General features: G+C 43.5%; 1 protein-coding gene across 1 annotated transcript in view; it reads left to right on the plus strand.

Moving 5' to 3' along the window:
* Positions 1 to 1,323: 1,323 nt before the first annotated feature.
* JAZF1 (JAZF zinc finger 1) overlaps positions 1,324 to 19,988 on the plus strand; it is a 320,889-nt gene continuing 302,224 nt past the window's right edge. Inside the window, exon 1 of the mRNA XM_032305143.1 lies at positions 1,324 to 1,637. Within this exon, the coding sequence (XP_032161034.1) occupies positions 1,523 to 1,637 (115 nt within the window). The 5' untranslated portion in view covers positions 1,324 to 1,522. The remainder of the gene's footprint in view (positions 1,638 to 19,988) is intronic.

Genomic DNA, 19,988 nt, shown 5'->3' on the forward strand with positions numbered 1-19,988 from the left:
TCTGCACCAGAGGTAAGTAAAATTTGTCCTAAGGAAAAGTGCTAAATTCAGTATGCCTGTATTAATTTAAAAATGCACTATTGCATTATAAACTGCTGATAATGTATAATGTTCCTTAGGCCTCTGATGAAGTGCTATCAGAGATTACACACTTTGCAGGTAAAAATGCAAGTGTGGGGCACCTGGGTGGCTCAGTCGGTTAAGCCTTGCCTTAGGCTCAGGTCATGATCCCAAAGTCCCAAGTTGGGCTTCCTGCTCAGTGGGGAGCCTGCTTCTCCCCCTGCCTGCCACTCCCCCTGCTTGTGCTCTCTGTCTCTCTCTCTCTGATAAATAAATAAATAAATAAAATCTTAAAAAAAAAAAAAAATGAGCGCAACTGGGACTTGGGGTGGGGACCAGAAAGTAACCCATTCTTAGCAAAATGGGGGTTCTAGGGGGAAGCTGTCAAATTCAACTTAAGTGTTTAACTGGCCAACATTATGGTTTAAATATGTAATCAAGATTGATTGTAGGAGTCTTTTCTCTTTTAAATGAAGAGTAAATATGTCCCTTGACCCTGTTTTTACTCCTTCTAGCCTTAAGCAAGGCACTGGCCTTTCTGCTAATAGTCTTGCTCCCAGAGAGGAGTGAATCAATTCCCAGACCTAAGATAGGGCAGTGGGGTGCTATAATTTGGGGAAATGAAATAATTTTCGTTTTTGTTTTCCCAAAAGGAGCTGGGAGTATAACAAACGTGGTACATATGTAAAACACGGGCAAATGCACTTGACAATCAAGAAATCTATTTTGAAATTTAAATAAAGCTAAGATTTTCTTTTGGCCTAGAGGGAAATTTCATTAAAATCAATTAGTTAGTACAAACCTCCAGAGAAAAATGACTTAAAAAAAAAAAAGGTTTAAAGAGTAAGGTGCACACAATTACCTTTCCTGGGTCCCCTGTGAATGTCAGTGTCACACCCAGACAGGTGGCCAAGTGCAAACAAATGCCCCCGAGTGGGGCCTGGGTAACTCCCTGAATTCTCATCGCGGGGTGCATATGTAATTAATAGATGTGTATATATCAAGAAGGTAATACACATAACCAAGGAAGCTGCAAACAGATTGCATGTATTACCAACTGTGAAGGGCAGGCCGACAGGATAAAGTTGGTGGCAGGAGCTCACAGGTGAGGCCTCGGTCCAGGAGCCGAGGTTGGGGCCGCACAGCTGTTGCCGCGCGCCCTGGTCCCTCCTCCCAGCTGCGGCGGCCTCACCCCCCCACCCCCACCCTCCCCCCGCCGCTCCCGACGCCGCCGCCGCCGCCACCGCCTCCCTCAGCCTCCCGGTCTCTCCTCGCTCTCCTTCATCGCTCTAGCCCCCTCTCCCTCCGTCCCGTTCTCTCCGCTCCCCTCACCCCGCCTCTCTCCCCCTCCCCCAGCCCCTCCTCTCCTCACCCCACCCTGCCTCCCTCCCTCCCTCCCTCCCTCCGCCCGCCGGCCCGGCGCTCGCAGAGCCGACACCAGGGGGGCTCTCGATGTAGCACCATGACAGGCATCGCCGCCGCCTCCTTCTTCTCCAATACCTGCCGATTCGGGGGCTGCGGACTCCACTTCCCCACCCTGGCCGACCTCATCGAGCACATCGAGGACAACCACATCGGTAAATGGCCCGGGGGTGGGCGGGGGTGCCCTGCGCGCGGAAACTCCTGCCCAAGCGAGAACCCCAGAATGGCCAGGGGTGGCCGGGAGGGAGGCAGGCGGCGGCGGGGCGGGAGGGTGTGTGCAAGCCCGGGGCGTGGGGGTGACGGGATGCGGAGGCGCGAGGTGCTTGGGGGGGGCGGGGAGCGGGGTGGGGGATGGGGCGGGCGCCCCGAGGTGCGGGGGCCGGCGGGCGGCCCGGCTGGGGGATTCCGAGGGGCGTGCGCGCCGGCGGCGAAGTGGTGGGAGTGGGGGGTGCGCCGCGGCGGGGGCGCCGGGAGGAGGGACCCGGCGGCGAGGAGATGCGGCGGCGGGGCCGGGCGCCGGGGGAGGGGGCGCGGGGCGGAGGGCGCGGCTGGGCCGAGCGGTTGGCGCTGGGCAGGGGCGCGGAGTTAGTTGGCCTGGTGGTCGGGGCGGCCCGAGGCGCCGGGGGCGACGGGGGGCGGGCGCTGCACGCCGCCCGCTGCTTCCGCCCGGGCTAGAGCTGTCAGGGCTCGGCGGCGGCTGCAGCGGCTGGGAGGTGGGAGCGGGGGGGGGGGCGGGGGTGGCTCCACCGCGGCAGCCATTCCGCTTCCTCCTCCCGCCGCCGCCGCCACTGCGTCCTGTCAGCGCGGGTTGCTAGGTGTGGTGCGTCGGGAGGGGGCGGGAGCCGGCGGCCGCGGGCGGAGGACCCGGCTCTAGCCCTCCGCGCCCGCGCTCGGCCCGGCCAGGGACGCGGGCCTGGGGGCCCTGGGCACCCGCCCCTGCCCTGGCCTGGCGCGGACGCCCGGGCGCTGCGGGCTGAGGTGCCGGGGGCGCCCGCGGGCCGCGCCCAACGCCCCAGGCCGGGCGGCCCCGGAGGCCCCTGCGGCTGTGTCTGCTGGAGAGCAGTCTCCCGGGGCTGCGGCCGGGCGTTTAAACGTGTCCCGGCTCAGATTTGCCTTTCCACTGGTGCTAGGCCCGAGGTGCGCCGGCTGCGCCCGGGATCCGCGGCGGCGGCGGCGGCCTGCGCAGCGCCCGGGGCGCGGGGGACTCGGTGGCCGCGGGGGGAGGGGGCGCCGGCTGCTTTCCCTTACTGCCCGGGACCCCGGGGCCTTTCAACAAGTCCTTGAATTCGCAGGAGTCCTGCACGCATTTACGGACTCTGAGCCCTTGCGAGGGGAGTTGGGTCGGGCTCGTTTGGCTCTGGCGATCCAGCCACCTGCAGAAGGTGTGGCTGGCGCCCACGAGTTGTCCTGTGTGGGCTGGAAGGTGAAGGGACCGCGTGATGTCCCGTCGGGGCTGTCCAGTACGGAGAACCTGTAAATTCAGCCCAGAAAGCCATTTCCAAATGAATGCTGTGGACTCACCCAAGTGAATGCAACTCACGTTTCTACAAAGTTGTGAGAATAAATCACGACTGCTGTGTATTTATGCACGAATAAAATGAGGGCGAGCCTTATGCTCTTTGCTTAGTATAATGCTTTCTCTTGGCACACAGTGGGTGCTTAATAAGCGTTGACTGCTAGTTGAGCATAGGATAAGAGGGGCAGGGGCATCTGGAATGGGAAGCAGTCATTTGAAAATGTCTACCGAATGTCTTTCAAGAAATACTCCTGATGAATAATTGTCTAGATTTTGAAACTTAGAAAGTTTTAAAACACCCGTATAAGAGTTTCCGCCGTCTCCTCAGAGAGAGGTGTGAGAGAAGTAGGCAAGTTTTGGTAGCCTTAAAAGCAGGAATAATGGAGTAACAAATTTGCTGATTCATATCATGACTGAAGAACCATAACCGAAGGTACTTAAAGGATCAATCAGATTTTTCATGATGGGCAGTTTAAAATAAAATTGAAACTCCAGTAATGAAAGTTCCAAGAGAAATTTGGTTAGTTCAGATTCCTTTCCTTTCAATAATACGCGGAAAACAATAGGTAGAAACAAATAAATAAATATGTAGTATATACTTATATAAATAAATAATATTTCCCGACTTAAGGAGGGCTGTCATTGCATATCCCATTCACTTTCGCCAAGAGTTAGTTCAGGATAAACTATAATTAATGTAAGGTGAGTAATAATTTTCCCGCACTGGCTGCCTACTTGGACTAGCTGGTTAAATGAAATATCAGTTACGTATATTAAAATGTGTTAAAGGCAGTTATCCCACTTGAGGATTTAGTTTATAATCAGGTAGATTTTAAATGGTTGGTGGATCAAAGGAGCTTTTAAGTTTGCAGAAATTGTTGTTAGTATTGGGTAAACATTTTTAAAGAGGGTTAAAGGTTCTGTAAATTTTCTGAAACTGAGTTTTTAAGTTACGCTCATCCCCAGAGGGCTAGTCTTTTAATGAAAATATTGAAGAATTAAATTTATAACAATAGTTATGACTTAGGCACACTGTGTGGCAAGGCTAACAATGACTGTACTTTGGAATTAGTTTAAAACCAGCCGGCTTTATGGAAAATAAATGCTTGAAATGAACAAACACTCAAAATTCCCAGAGGGAAGAGATGAACTTAAATTATTGGGTGCTTTTACAGAGCAGAGGCCCTTTGCTTTTAAAGACAGCTCTGTATGGACAAATAAGAATTGACCTGAGAAGGGTAAAAACATCCCGATTAATAGGCAGTGACACGTAAATACACTTGATGAGGGGCCATGAGTGCAGATATATTGGACGAAGCATTTAGTGAAAGTTCTTTGTATGGATTGTTAAGTGGTATTTATTTATTGTTTGTGGTTCATTATTTTTAATATTTGATTTCTGATTGCGTGTCCTTGTTATTGAGTGGCCACATAAAAAAGATGCATGAAAGGACTGCTAAAAGATTTATTTTAATATTATCTTTCATTTTTTCGCAGAGCTTGTTATTCAATAATCATTAGAGTATTAGAAGTATGTTCAGGTGGTAGTTCCATCTTGGGGAACTTTCTGAGTTACTACTTTTTAGCTGCTAGTCAGAATCCTTAAGCAGTAATGACATGAAGGTTTGTGGGACTATGGCGTGGTTTTTACTTGACAGATTTTTCAAGGCCTTGGTATACAAGGCCCACAGTTTTCATTATATAATTGTAACACTTAGTTCAGATTAAGTGCATTAAGTGGAGAATCGCTGTTTCTGTTCTGTTACATATGTGCATTTAGCTCTTGTTTTTAACCATTTTCCTGTACCCATAGGAACAAGGATTTGGGGCTGTAGAGTCAAGGGAAGTGTGATTTTCTCCCATCCTCTGTCTTAGCTCTCTTCCTCCTAGAGGAGTGGAATACCCGTGTTCGTTTCTGTGTTGGTCCTTGCCTTTCATTGCTGGTCTACTACTGGAGTGCCTGCCTGTCTCTCTGTGGACAACCCTGGTATCCCAGCCCAAGCCCTTCCTTCAACTTACATTGCCTAGAAATCCCATAGCCTACAGTTTTAAGTGTTTCTTAATCAGCTTTGCTCTCAATTCATTCATAGCTTGGCTCTGTTTCCTGGAGATGGGAAGAGCTGATCAAGATTTGTTTGATTCTTACTGTGAGTAGATACTCACAGTATCTACTGTGAGTTTGTAGAAACACTCTTGACATGCACATCCTAGGTAGGTGAAGCTAAACTGGTAACTAGGAATCACAGAAACACCAAGGGCACTAAATTTAGCACTGAAGGTCAATGTCACAGACTCATGAAATGCCTGCTGTCTGTGCATCTCAGTGCTGAGAAATCTTTGGGGTGTTGGTCCCAGAAAAGAAACTGTTTATTTATTCTTGTTAGATTTGATTATTTGGTACATTTGTAAAAGTACCTCTGCATGTTAAATTTATTTATGTGATAATATATGTTTGGTATCTATTTTATACCAGGCATAGTTCTAGGCCCTTGGTACTTTTGGTTAACAAAGAGCCCAACTTTGGGGAGTTTATGTTCTAGTGGTGGGAGATAGACAATAAACACTCAACATAAAAATAAATTAAATAGGATGTTGAAGGTGGTTATGAGAAAGAGAAATTAGAGCAGCCTAAGGGTAGATTGAGAGGAGGAAGAGGTTGATTAGGGTAGACTTCACTGAGAAACTAAAGGGTAATCTTGACAGAAGGGAGAAAGTTAGCCATGAGAACATGGGGAACGTCAGGACCCAGGCAGAGGGAATAGACAGTGCAAAGGCTCCAAGGCAGCTTGCACCTCTTAAACTGAAACAGAGAATCTGACCCATTTTAGTTATTCTTGTGATAGTACTCAACTAAAAGTTCATTTTGAGCTTTCCCCAGATGTTAGGAGCCTCAGCTTTGCTATTGTTGACTCAGATTTTCCTGTAGGGGCTATATTAGGAGATGAAATACTGTTGTCCTAGTGGCTTGCAGTAGCTTTGACATGGTGGTTCTTGATGCTGCATGTCAACAGGTTTTTGTGCATTTCTGTTAGTTTCCTCATTTCCAAAACCAAAAGGGATAAATCTTTGCTGCTTCATTTCAGAGGGTAGATTTGTAAACCATCTAATTAGTAAAGGTCAAAGTCCCTGGACAGAAAAACAAGGTACTTACTCTACTGCCAATAGTAGTGAACAATTTGGCTCCAACAATAGTTTAGTAAATAATTACATTATCTTCTTAAAGTAACACCATAGTATGCTAAATAGATGGATATATAGAATAGGTAATGGGCCCTTATTATCCCCACTTTATAGGTGAATAAACTGAGGCACAGAAAGGTTATATAACTTGCCTTAAGTTTCCATGGCTGGCCAAGTGTGAACTGGAATTTGGATTTTAGATCGGTAACAGAGCTAGATAGTACTGTCCCTGCGCCCCCCGCCCCTCACTGGAGGCAATTGGTCTGTGTTTCATTCTTGAGAAAATAGCTCTGAACTCTTGAAGCGAGGATCATCTGAGAGGCAGTGTAGTGAACGTAGCATGTTTGGGTTTGACTATATTCCTCTGATGCTTGTCAGCCTTGCTGTGCCTCAGTTTCTGCCTCTGTACAGTGAGGACAGTGACAGTACCTACCCCATGCACTGGCTGAGGAAGATTAAGTGTACAGTACTCATTTACAGTACAGTCACCTGATTTTCCTGCCATTTTGTGTATTTACCATACAAGTCTGTAATCCTACTATGAAAAACGACTGTAGAGGTTAACAGAATGTGGGATGTGTCCACCTACAACTCTGTGAAATCATGAGGCCCTTCCCAGGAAAGGTTGCAAACAGGAAATGGGAAACCCTTCAGCAGTCCTGCATTGGGGTTACAGGCTCTGGCCACTTTCTCTATTCTGTGGCTAGAGGTACTTCAGGTGCTGGCAGAGGCCTTTGCCACTGTGGACTGGAAAGTGGTGTCAAGGCCAGTGGCCTCCAGCATGGCCTTTCCTTGTGGCCTGTATTTATTTGGAAAAACCCAGGACTAGAAAGAGGCACTATGCTTTGAGCTTGTGGGCACATTCCTCTGAGGACACTTCCTGTGGGGAGAAGGAATGACTGAAGGAGTAAGTGAATGAATGAAAGCCTTGTCACTGCCTGCCCTGATCTTTGCCTGTGCCCTGTGGCTTGGCGGCAAGGTGCCCTGCTGCTCCCTTCCATAATTCCCAAGAAGGTCCTAGGTACAGAGCCAGGCGAGGTTTCAAGTGCATGCGTGTGCGTGAGGGTACACACATACCGCCCAGTGTGGGAGGCCCTACCTCTAACAACTCACAGCATTCTACAGAACGGTTTTCCATTTGTGCCAGTTCTCACCTGTAAACAGCATACCCTTTGTGGACCTTTGCTAATGAACGTTTGATCTTCTAAATCTCAAAAGTTTTGATTGTCTTCTGGTTGTAGTGTCTCCATGTTTTCTGGTGTTTGAGATGCACAGACAGAAAAACTGCCTGCAGCCGACTGGGTTGATAAAAGCCTCCATATTAGGTAAAGAGCTTCCCTTAGAATGCCTGTATTTTGGAGACCTCTCCCACGTGTGACTGTACTAGAGGGGCAGACTGCTGGTTTTTTCCAGAAAACCCGATTCTTCGCAGTGATGACAGTGAAGAAGTTTCCCGGCCAAAGCAGCCTGGTGACACTTGATGTGAGGGGCTTTCCTGGGACTATCTCGAAGCCAAAGGCCTTGTGTTTTAGACTGAGATCTGAGAGACAGGACAGTGCTATCAAACTCCTTTAAGAAGCCTCCCTTTTCTAGCTTTTGCTTTTAGGACAATAAAACAGACCCCACATTTCTTTTTTTTTTTTTTTTTCTCAAAGATTTTATTTATTTGAGAGAGAGACAGTGAGAGAGAGCATGAGCAAGGAGAAGGTCAGAGGGAGAAGCAGACTCCCCACGGAGCTGGGAGTCCGATGCGGGACTCGATCCCGGGACTCCGGGATCATGACCTGAGCCGAAGGCAGTCGTCCAACCAACTGAGCCACCCAGGCGTCCCAGACCCCACATTTCTTGATATTTCTCTCCCCCACCCATCCTGACCCCTGCCCTCTCAGATCTGGCCTGTATGCTACTGAACTTGCTGGACTTAAGATAATGTATTTTGTTTCATGATGAAGTAACAGATTTGCTCCATGTAGACCTTGTGCAAGTGTTGAATAGCACATATTGTTTGTTTAGAGCATGAAAATCAGAAACCACAAATGTCAGAAATTTATTGGAGGTTTGGAAAAAAAGCCTTTCAATTTTAATAATGCTCAGTCAGTTTAAAGAAAATTATATTTTCCCTTGCACTAACATCTGCAGTGTTGCAGTAGTTTTCACCTGTTATTTTATTTAAAGGCCAGCTGCAAGCAGGGACTGCATTAATAGATACTCTCTTTAAGGATGAAGTCTTCCCAGTAGTTCTCTTCACTCTGGCAGGAGTCAGAGTGACTCTCTTGTGTCACTAAGTCCAGACTTTCTGTCTAGCGTTGTTAGTCTCCTAATGGCTAGAGTGGCCCTTGCTTGGCTCACCCACTGGCCTCGTAAAGGAAGCCCTGTTTGTTTTCTGCCAGACTCGAATGGTGACTTTCTTCTGAGATGGACATCTTTGAGAGAACAAGATCTTCATACCATGTTTTAATTATTGACATGGAACGACTCACTCTGTCTTTGGTATTCTATAGAGAATTGATATATAGATATACTATATAGATAAATGATGTATATAGTATATACAATACATAAATATAAAATACATATTTAATATATTTATACATGGATGTGAATATCTCCACACCCACATGCATACATGTGTGTACATATATGTGTATGTGTGTGTATATATGTATGTGTATATAATACCTATATACATTTATGATTTATATCATAGCTCATTCTCTGTCAGAATCACTATGTATAGTGAGGATTACCACACACGTTTTTAAAAAAATTATTTATTTATTTACTTGAGAGAGAGCGCAAACGAGAGAGCACCGGTGTGATAAGAGTGGGGGGGAATCCCCCGGAGCAGGCAGCCTGATGTGAGGCTCCATCCCAGGACCCTGGGATCACAACCTGAGCTGAAGGCTGATGCTTCACTGACTGAGCCACCTGGGTACCTCTACCACACATGTTTTTGAGTATTTACTATATATGCTAGTATTCAAGATAGTACTTTCCGATTCCAAGGAATTGAAATTTGTTTGGAAAGACCATATATATACAGACTGAGATAAACGATGGGTAATGATAGGGACCGCAGAAGCAGATTTATTGAGAAGCTAGTGAAGCTCAAGCCCCAGGGCCCCACAGCTGTACAGCCCATGTTTTAACATGTATGAATACATTCCTAGGACCCACACAGCCCTTTCCAGGCTCCTGGAGAAGCCCTAGAAGTGTGTGCAGCAGGGTGTTCTTGGGATCATAACTTGTAAAAATTGGAAAAGTAGGATTAACAGCCCTTGGCTAACATTTTTCTTTTATTCTGTGACTTCCCCTCTGTAACATGCCTCCTTGGGTTCAGTGACCTTGGAGTTGAGAGTATCTTTGAGATAGAACGAGGGGAAATTTGAATTTGGGACATATTTAGTTTGGGTTTAATGGTACATATTTCTATGATTGTGTCTAGTAAAGTTATTTGTAGCTCTCCGAATATGACAATCACTTCCCAGGACCACTGTCCATTGTGCCAGTCAGCCGGTGTCCTTACACACAGGGGCGTGGCCAGAGGTAGTATTGCAGTATGGATGTGTACTATGGCATCTACCAGTAGGGATTACTTTGAAATGTATGGAGCCAGAAGCAAGTCTGGAAAATTATTCTGTTTGTTGAATGTGTAAAATTCTGAGTAGGGAGTTCAGTTCTTATCTAAATGTGGCTAATATGGAAGTTCCTTCTGTTAGGAATGGAACTTCCATATTAATTCCATAACAGAATTCCATAATTCTGTTAGGAATTACATTCAATAATATTAATATTATTGTATTATATTATTATATTATATTATATATATTATTATAGTATAGCATATAATATATAATATTTATATTATACATATGTTACATATTTACATTCATATATGGTTATATGGTTATATATACTTATATATTATAAAATTATATGTAATTATATATAATGCAGTGTGAGATAGTGTACATTTACAAATGCACCGTGTTTTTTCTAGACCGTCTGTGTTTAAGTGTCTTGCTCATTTGACACGTGTGTGTGTATCAACACAACAAAAAATATTGACAGCAAACTAGTTAATTAGTGTCATCAACATAAAGAATATTTGAAGTCTGTCAATGCATAAGAAAGCTTGAAATGCCCTGAATTCTTATGGCTCATATATGAAGGAAAATTAATAAAGGTGTTTACAAGTTTGACAGTGATCCTAAAAATTTATATGGCTTTACCAATAAGGAGCTGGGAGGCTGAAAGTAACTTTTCTGAATTATCAATAATTAAAATAGTACTGATTACCCACACTTGAGGAAAGACTGATTTATGTTTGCACCTTATAGAAAATAATATATGTCATTGTCATATGAGAAGGAATCAAAGAATATGAAGCTTAAAAGAAGTAATTATAGCAGTGTTATCAGCAGGTGAATTCACATACTGGGTTCTTGTTCTGGATTTTGATTTTGTGATGTTTTGGTAATGTTAGCTTTTAAAATTTTATATTTTGTTGTGATTTCTTACTCTAAATAAATGATAATTTTTGTAATCATTTTGTATTTGTAATTTTTTTTCCCATAAAGAGTCTAAAGCTGCAGGCCTCACAAAACATGGATCCATTTCTTGTTACTCTTGTTAGGGAGTCAGTACCATGTACCAGAGATTGTATTAACCAATTTTCATACAGTACTTAATTCACCTTCAGTGCAAGCTTATGAAATAAACATTATTCCATCCTAGAAGTACTTCTCATTTGGAGTTAAATAAGTAATCTAGTGAAAAATGGACCAGCATGTTTATTTTGGTAAGATTATAAGACAGAAATATTTTCCTACAGAACAGAAAGCCTCTTTTACCTCAGAAAACAGCATCATCATAATTGGTCCTTCTCTCTTTGTCCTGTAGCACCTGAGTACCTGCCCACCATTCTTCAGGGTAAGCCCCTGGATACTTTTGCTCCCACCAAAGCACATCCCTTTCCTGGAGGATGTGCCTTGACATCTTCCCAGCCTCTTCCTCAAGAAGTGTTTGAAATGAAATGAAAATAAAAATTGGAAAGTGTTTTGGATGGTAAAAAGAGAAAGTTCCAAGGTAACTTTGGGTGGTAAAAAACATCTTTGAAGCTAATCTTCTTTGGAAGTGTGCATATATGAAAAATAATACGTTTATGTGTTTCTATGTGTGTTTATGGCAGACATAAATTCCAGTTATGCAGTTAGCCCAAACAGTGTATATTAAGGGAATTTGAAGAAGACTTTGTTTTAAGTAGATTTGAAAGAGAAATGCATGTCTTTATGTTCATACTTACGGGTTGAACTTGGTGAGGCTTGTTCCACGTTGAGGATATTATGAAGCTCAGTTGAATGATTTCTTGCCTTACAGTATGTGGTTGCCTAGAACATTCTACGACTTAAACAATGGTAGGACAAAAGTGTATCTTGCTGCCTCTCAGCTTTTTGCTGGAGCAGTTTGGTATAAAGGAGGCAGGGGGTTGGGGGGAGGAGAAGCTTGGACTGTAAGGCAGGGTTTTGAATCTTGAATCCAACTACCATTTAGCTTTTCTAATTTGGACAGTTCTGATAGTCTTCTTGTTTGTATAAAATAGTAACAGTAGCTATTGCTTATTAGCCACCTACTAGCGAGTCACAGCTAATTGCTCTTTACCACTGCTTAAGAATACAGCATGTGTCCCATCTGATGTGAGACATAGGCCAAGACATAGAACAAATAATGTAGCATATAGTGTACAACCAGAAAAATGCTCAGGGGCGTAAAGGGTAGGCTTTGTTCTTACAGGTGTCCTCCTGTACCTTAGTACCTGCTTTATACAGCCTGCGTTGTGGCCCTGTACAAGATGTTTACATTTTAATAAAGGCTCTCTCTCTCTCTTTTTTTTTTCCGAGGTTTTATTTATTTGACAGAGACAGTGAGAGAAGGAGTACAAGCAAGCAGGGGGAGTGGGAGAGGGAAAAGCAGGCTTCCTGCTGAGCAGGGAGCCTGAGGTGGAGCTGAATCCCAGGACCTTGGATCATGACCTGAGCCAAAGGCAGAGGCTTAACCAACTGAGCCACCTAGGACCTCAGTGGAGGCTCTTGTGTACCTGAGTGCCTCACGTACAGAAGAAAGGTTGGATTTCCAAAGGCAGCAGTTTGGATCCTAGGGGAGATACTTTGGAAATAGAAATGTTCCCAGGGGCGCTTGGGTGGCTCAGTCACTTATGACCTGGTGGTCATGAGATCGAGGCCCGTGTCAGGCTCTGTGCTAAGCTGAGTGTAGAGCCTGCTTGGGATTCTCTCTCTCCTCCCTCTGCTCCTCTGCCCACCGCCCCCCTCCCCCCCGCTCATGTCTCTCAAAAAACCCAAATAAGATTAAAAAAAAAAAAAAAAAAAGAGAAAAGAAATAGGTATGTTTCCAGGCTGCTGAAGTTGTTTGCAGTGGTTGGGAAGGTGCATGAGCATCCCCTCATCACAGTAACAACAATGGAATGAAGAATTTGGCAGTTCTAAAATCGTTGTCATTGGGACGCCTGGGTGGCTCAGTTGGTTGGACGACTGCCTTCGGCTCAGGTCATGATCCCGGAGGCCCGGGATCGAGTCCCACATCGGGCTCCCAGCTCCATGGGGAGTCTGTTTCGCTCTCTGACCTTCTCCTCACTCATGCTCTCTCTCACTGTCTCTCTCTCAAATAAATAAATAAAATCTTTAAAAAAAAATAAAAAATAAAAAATAAAATCGTTGTCATTACTGCATTGTCTAAAGGTGCTAACTAGTTTTCCCTCCTCGTGGATACTTATTTCTCTCGGGGTGGGATCCTCCTGGTAACCTAACACTATACACACAAACTTCTCTTTTAGTTTAGGTTTCCAAATTAAAGTATTGGCATTATGTTCATGTGCACTAATTTGAAAATTTGTCTGGACCAATGATAACTAACGGGACCCAGCTATAAACGCTGTGAATGAAGAGCTGAAACCCCAGTTGCCTGGATTTGTGTAGAGCCTTTCCTGCCGGATGCTTCCCTGGTGTCCTTCACAGAGAGCACTTTTCAGGTCCTCTGACTTCATCCCAGGCCTTCAGCAGCTGCTGCAGGAGCACATCTGGGCTTACAGTTGAGGCACCATTTTTCTTACCTAATCATTCAACGAAAGTCTCTCGAATGCTAATTCAGCTGCCTGATTGTCAGTACATAGTGTAATTATGTAAGTAATGGCAAAAGCATGGAAATTTGTAAAGACCTATTTGTACAGCTTACCATTAAGTAAACTGAACAGCATGGTAATAAGCATAAATAAGCATAGATTATTATGCCCATGCTTCTTCAGGTATCAAACATCCAATGAAAGAAATGGAGTATTGAAGTTTCTTTGTCAGGTAGGGACCTGTTACCGAAAGCCTTCACCCCAGAAATTCTAGATGAGCTTATCTAGGCCTCTCCGCTCCCCAGCTAATGTCGCTTTATTAAGATAACTGACAGGCTGGTGGACTGCGGACTAAAATCCCTCTTCAGGGCTCAGCAGATCTCTCATCGGCATTTCATAGACCCCAAGGAAGCTGTAGAGAGTTTCAGTTTTAGATCTTTACTGAGGTGATCTTTGGATAGGATATTTCTGACACCAGACATCTGGAGTTTGGCACAAACTCATTGGCTGATAGTGTTTGCTTTAAACTAATATGTCTCAATGTTCTCCCTGAGCTGGAAACTCCCTTCTGTATGTTGGCCTCACTTCAGCACTGAGCTCTTTCAGGGGCCCACACCAAAATATTTGTTTGAAATAGGGGAACACCAGACAAGAAATTCGGTTAAGGGGCGTTATATGGACATTTCATATCAGATGTTAGAACAAAAACATAATATTTTGTCAAAACCCAGAAAGATAGTGGCACCTGAAGTGTTAATGTAATATATATTATGAAGTAATGAGAATTATTCTTATCAGTGGCCTTCAGCAATCAGTCTTACTGATTTACAAGTCCCTGCGTGGCAGCAGTTTTCAAGAGGAGTTGTCATTGGAATCACATGGGTGGATAAAGGTTCCACCCCCAGAGCTTATGATGGGATTGACATGGGGTGATCTGAGTCTGAGTACCTGTCAAGGTCAATTGTAGTTTGTTGTCAGAGTTGGGAACCTATTGGTTTATACTGATGGAATAATTAGCATTGTGAAGATTGTGGATTTTTTTTTTTAATTGGAATAATGCTTTTAAAGGGGTGTGCCCTTTCTGGGTTTCAGTTCTGTGGGTGTAATTTTTAGTTTTACTGGAGGCAAGCATTTAATGTAGAACAGTTTGGAAGATGGGCTACTATCTCAGGTATGGACTTCGAGCACAGAGGCCCAAAATGGGAAACCTGTCTCCTAAACCTCTCAAACTTGGTGAACTCAGGACACAGTGTATGAGCAAATTCAATCTAATTGGGAGTGGTCCCCACCACTCTGGCAAACTAGGGAGAGCCCTGGCTTTGCTCATAGAGGCAGCTGCCACTCACCTGCAGCCCAGTGCTGTCAGGCTGGAGTGCAGGCAGCTAGCAGACTCTTGTCCTTATTTGGGAGAGAGAAGCTAGGAACTAAGATGTTTCTATGAAATCTCTCTTCTTATACTGGTTTGCAACCAGTACAGATGGTTTTAAAACATGGTGCAAGAAACTGTTCCACTCCTGTTAATCACTGTATTTAATAAGACACTGTTGAGAGGTCATGTGTTTTATTTTTTATTTTATTATTTTTAAAGATTTTATTTATTTATTTGACAGACAGAGATCACAAGTAGGCAGAAAGGCAGGCAGGCAGAGAGAGAGAGAGAAGGGAAGCAGGCTCCCCGCCAAGCAGAGAGCCCAATGTGGGGCTTGATCCCAGGACCTTGGAATTATGACCTGAGCCGAAGGCAGATGCTTTAACCCACTGAGCTACGCAGGTATCCCAGGTCGTGTTTTTAATGGAGTATGGATAGATGCTGAGATGCGTAGTAAATTTTGAAGACGGTTGTTTCCAGCGAGAAAGCTATCCAGACTCTACAAGGTGTAATGGAAAGAATAGTAGCTGATAATTTTATTTTGTTTTTAAATTTCCATTTCTTTTTAGGAAATGGTTAACTGTTTTTTAAAATGAAAACTTTGTGATTTCAGATTTTTCTTTTATACTATACAAAATTCCAAGAAGTGAGCCTTAATCCTGAAAGTATATTAGGATCATTATTGGGTGCATTTTCTTCCCCTGAGGAGAAAAATCAGAGCCGCTCAAATACTCTATCCTGTGAGTTTTTATCATGGCAAAAAGATGATTTCGAGCAGATGAATTTGAGCACTATCACTGAAAAACCAGAAGGCCACCTAGAGGTGATCTAGTCCAACTAGCTAGTTCTGTAGATAAAGAAGCCAAGGAGGTTAAAGGTCAGGAGTGAGCAAGAGCGCTTGGCCTAGAGGAGCAGAGAAAACAACAGTAGAATAGTGGTCCATTCTGTGGTTGTGTGAGCCAGCTTACCTCACTTGGGATCCTGGCTTTGTTCCTTCTGTCAAGTATATAACCTCTCTGTGCCTTATTTTGTTTGTTTTTTAATCTCTAAAATGGGAATAATGGTACGTATCTCAAGGTGTGGTGAGATACCACATTTATTTGGTATGTTAGCTGTTGGAGCTCTGGTGAATTCTGAAGGAAGGAAAGCTCTCCATTTACCCCCCTTCATTGCCTTCTGGAGGAAGCTGTGTGGGAGGCTTTCCTGTGGAGTACGTAGTGGTGTTGCCCTGAACCCCACTGGCTGTGTGACCTTGACCAAGGCTATTTAACTCATCTGGACCTCAACTTCTGTCAGATGAAGATAGTATTTATCTCAGAGTGTTGTTATGAGGTTTAAATAAAAACATGCATATGAAGGGCCTGGCAGCTAAGGAAGCATCCTGCAAATATTAGCGCTGATATTATCATACCATCTTGGCATCCATGATGATGTTGCCCGTGCCACATTCCGCAGATTCTTCTGTCCTCTTTATGTTTCCATAATATGATGGAAGAAGAAGAATCAAACTAACATTACACATTTCTGGTTTTTGTTAAACATTTTTACTTTGAGATATTTGATGAAATTTGATTTCCCTGGTAGAGTTTTGGTTTGTATTTGTGTAAGTCATACTGAGTGGTCATAGGAATCCATGAGCTGTTAAAACATTCCACACGCAAATTCTTGCTGTTTCAAAATATACCAGCCTTAATTTAGGATTGTTTATCCAGATTTAAGTTTTGGGGATGTTAGATCATGTGATTAGAAAAATGACTTCCATATTTGATAAATACAATTTTCCATTTTTGAGAAAAGGCATTTTAAGAGTCTAGAGAGGTTTATTAAACTATATAAACAGAAAACATAATTTTTTCATGTTGCACCAACCAAGCAATGGAAAAATAGGAGATGATCTTGTAGGCATTGTTTGTAAAGGTTTATGGTGAATCATTTGAGAGGATTCGTGGGGCTTTTATGAAGCAGTCCAAGAACATAGCTATAGGAATCTAACCAAATGCCATGCCCTCCTGGCTAAGTGGCTGTGCATCTCTTTAATTACAGTGTTTGAAATATCACATACTCATATGCTGGAAGCTTCTCTGGGAAGTTGCGGGATAGGCCTTGTTTTAGAAGGTTGAGTGGCAATAGTTGAGTTGTATACTGAGTGCAGAGAACATTTAACTTCTTTGTTTCTAAATGGTATTTGACAATGACTGAAATCACTTTCAGTCCTACAGAAAACCGTTGGTTTTCCCTCTTAAAGAGGGCACTGAGATCTGATACAGATAACCAGCTGGTCCAAGTTTATGTGACTTCTTTGTAGTTGAATAAGAAAATGGTTTCCAACTCTATTGTTGAGGGTCCCTTTAGTTATTTTCCTTCTCTGTCCCCATGGATTCTATGCATTAAAAGATTTTTGTCCTAATAATCTGATTTAATAAGTAAATGCACTTTTTTTTCTGGTACATCCCCCCCCCCCATGCAGCAACTTCTAAAACTCCTATTTGTATATTTAGTAAGTATTTATTGAGTGCAAGCTATGCAGACACTCTCCAGGAGCTGGGATATGTCAGTGAACCACACACAGTTCGTGCTCATGGGAGCAGCAAGAAAAAATATAAATCCATAAGATAACTTCAATGTCCTTATGCTATGATGAGAAGACAGAGGTTGAGAGGCCTGTTTGAGAGGTCTGGGATGGCCTCTGAAAGGAAGACATCTCTGAAGGGACCTGAACAAAGTAGGGGCATGAAGGAACCATTTGGGTCTCGGGGGTGGGGGACGGCGGAGAGTTTTCCAGGCAGAACGACCAGCAAGGACAAAGGGTGGAAGCAAGAGTATCTGATATGTTTGAGGAGCAGCAAGAAGGCTGATGTGGTAGGAGAAGATGGAGAAAGGGGAAAGGGGTAGGGAATAGGATGGGGGCCATTGTCAGGACCTCCAGTGGAGACCCGTGTGTCAGCCAGTGTCACCAAATAGAGTTAAAATAATTGCAGCCACGGGGTGCCTGCCTGGCTCAGTCTGTGGAACATGTAACTCTTAATCTTGGAGTTATGAGTTCAAGCCCTATACTGGGGGGTAGATTGTGCTTAAAATTTAAAAAATCTTAACAAAATTAATTCTAGCCTCAACAATGATAGGAAATGTTGTACAGGTTAATTATGGTTATAGTTTCTGTTAGGCCTCCTGTCATGTTCATGTCACTCGGGGACTCCATTACCCGCTGCAAAGCCCTGTAGGGATCTGGGAAACTAACTGGCCTCTAGATCTCTTCAAATCTAGTTCACTTTTTGTTCAATGCTAAAAGTCCCATTAATATTTCAAAATTTATATTGAAATAAAAATTTTTACTGAAGTCATTTCATTTGACTAATTTAATTCATGTAGTGTTTGCTATTTTATTTTGGTGTGGGAGTGAAAACAGAATTATCAATAATCATAATGCATTAAACATACAGTTCCTAAACTGTGACCTATAGATTTCTTTAAAAAAATTTTCAGGAGCTTCTTGAAATCTTGCTAGATTTTAGTGTTGGGAGTATTGGCAGAACCGGGTGTGGGGGTAGGCTGTGGGGAGAAGAGAGAAGAGAATGGCATTGGCAGTGGTAGCTTAAAGCATATTGACAGAAGGACAGAAAAATTACTGAGGGAGATTATAGAGAGTATGAGCCTAAAGATACTATTTCACTATCAGTACCATTTTTATTCTGAAATTTTGTATTTTATGTTTTTGTATTTCATGTATTTTGTGAAATTTTTGTATTTTATGTATCTCTTCCATGAAAAACAGATCCTTGTTTCTCTTCCACATCTGTATCATGTGGGCAGACATTAGCATAAACATTTCACTGTCAAAATGAGCTTTTGTATTTATTGAGGGTTTATGTTCTCTGCTTTTTTTTTTAAAGCTTTTATTTATTTATTTGAGAGAGAGAGAGAGAGAGAGTGTGGGGAGGGGCAGAGGGAGAGGGAGAAGCAGACTCCCCACTGAGCAGAGAGCCAGATGTGGGGCTCCATCCCAGGACCCTGGGATCATGACCTGAGCTGAAGGCAGACGTTTAACCAACTGACCCACCCAGATCCCCTGTTTCTACATTCTTACCTGCCAGTATCTTTTTTCAAGTAATTGAGAAATGGTGTGTTTTGGGTGACAGGATGCTTGTGCAGTCCAAGGGAATAATCACACAGTATGTTTAAGACTTACATACATACTAAATATTTAATACATACATAGATTTATGACTGTAATTTAGCCTTTCCAGTTGATATAAAATGATGATGCCATTAGTCAGCTACCACCACAGTAATACAGCATAACAAACTATCCTAAAACTCACTGGCTCTCAACAGTAAGCAGTTATTCCCATGCTCTCTGGTGTGCAAGGTGATTCAGCTGGGTGACTCTGCTTCAGGCTGCTGGTACCGATCCTGTGCAGGCTGGGCACAAGTCAGCTGACATGTGTTCATTCTGGGACCTGGCTGAAGGGCCAGCAGCTATGAGTGGCATGCTTTTCTCATGCTGGACCACGGGAGCACAATGACCACACCAAACCGTGGGAACTCATTTAAAGGCCTGTATTCATGTCATGTCCATAATGTTCCTTTCGCCAAATCAAGTCATGGGGCCAAGCACAGAAGTGATAGAGTAAGGGTGGGGGAGAGATGTGAGTGAACCGTGATCCATTATTACAGATACTGTTTATTAGAAATAGAAAAAGTGCAGAAAGACTTGAAATTTAATACAGAAATTTAAATTTCCCCTAAAATGATTATAATACAATATAAACCTGAGATTGGTGTCCCTGCACCTTCCTAGAGAATGTGGGAAGCATACATTGGGACTCCCCAATAAGGAATGAAGAAGTGTTTCACACAGGGAAATTAAGACTTAAAGAAAGTAAAAGTAGGGATGCCTGGCTGGCTCAGCTGATACAGCATGGGACTCTTAATGTCAGAATTGTAAGTTCACACCTACTTAAAAAAATTTTTTTAAAGAAATTAGAAGAAGAAAAAGAAAGTAAAAGCTGTTAAAATGGTTTCTCCATAGTCCCAAAAAAACGGAGGCATCGCCTTCTCTCATTAGGGATGAACCTTTTCCATCCAGAGGTTATGTAAGAATCCAAAGAATTTAGAGGTGCCTGGGCAGCTCAGTCAGTTAAGTGTCCAACTCTTGATTTTGGCTCAGGTCATGAGTTCAGGGTTGTGAGACTGAGCCTTGTGTGGGGCTCCACGTGGAGCCTGCTTAAGATTCTCTCTGTCTCCCTCTATCTCAAAAAAAAAAAAAAAAAATCCAAAGACACTAATTTGGGTGGCTTCGTGTGCCT

The sequence above is a fragment of the Mustela erminea genome, chromosome 11 (assembly GCF_009829155.1).
Source record: "Mustela erminea isolate mMusErm1 chromosome 11, mMusErm1.Pri, whole genome shotgun sequence".
In the NCBI taxonomy this organism is placed as follows: domain Eukaryota; kingdom Metazoa; phylum Chordata; class Mammalia; order Carnivora; family Mustelidae; genus Mustela; species Mustela erminea.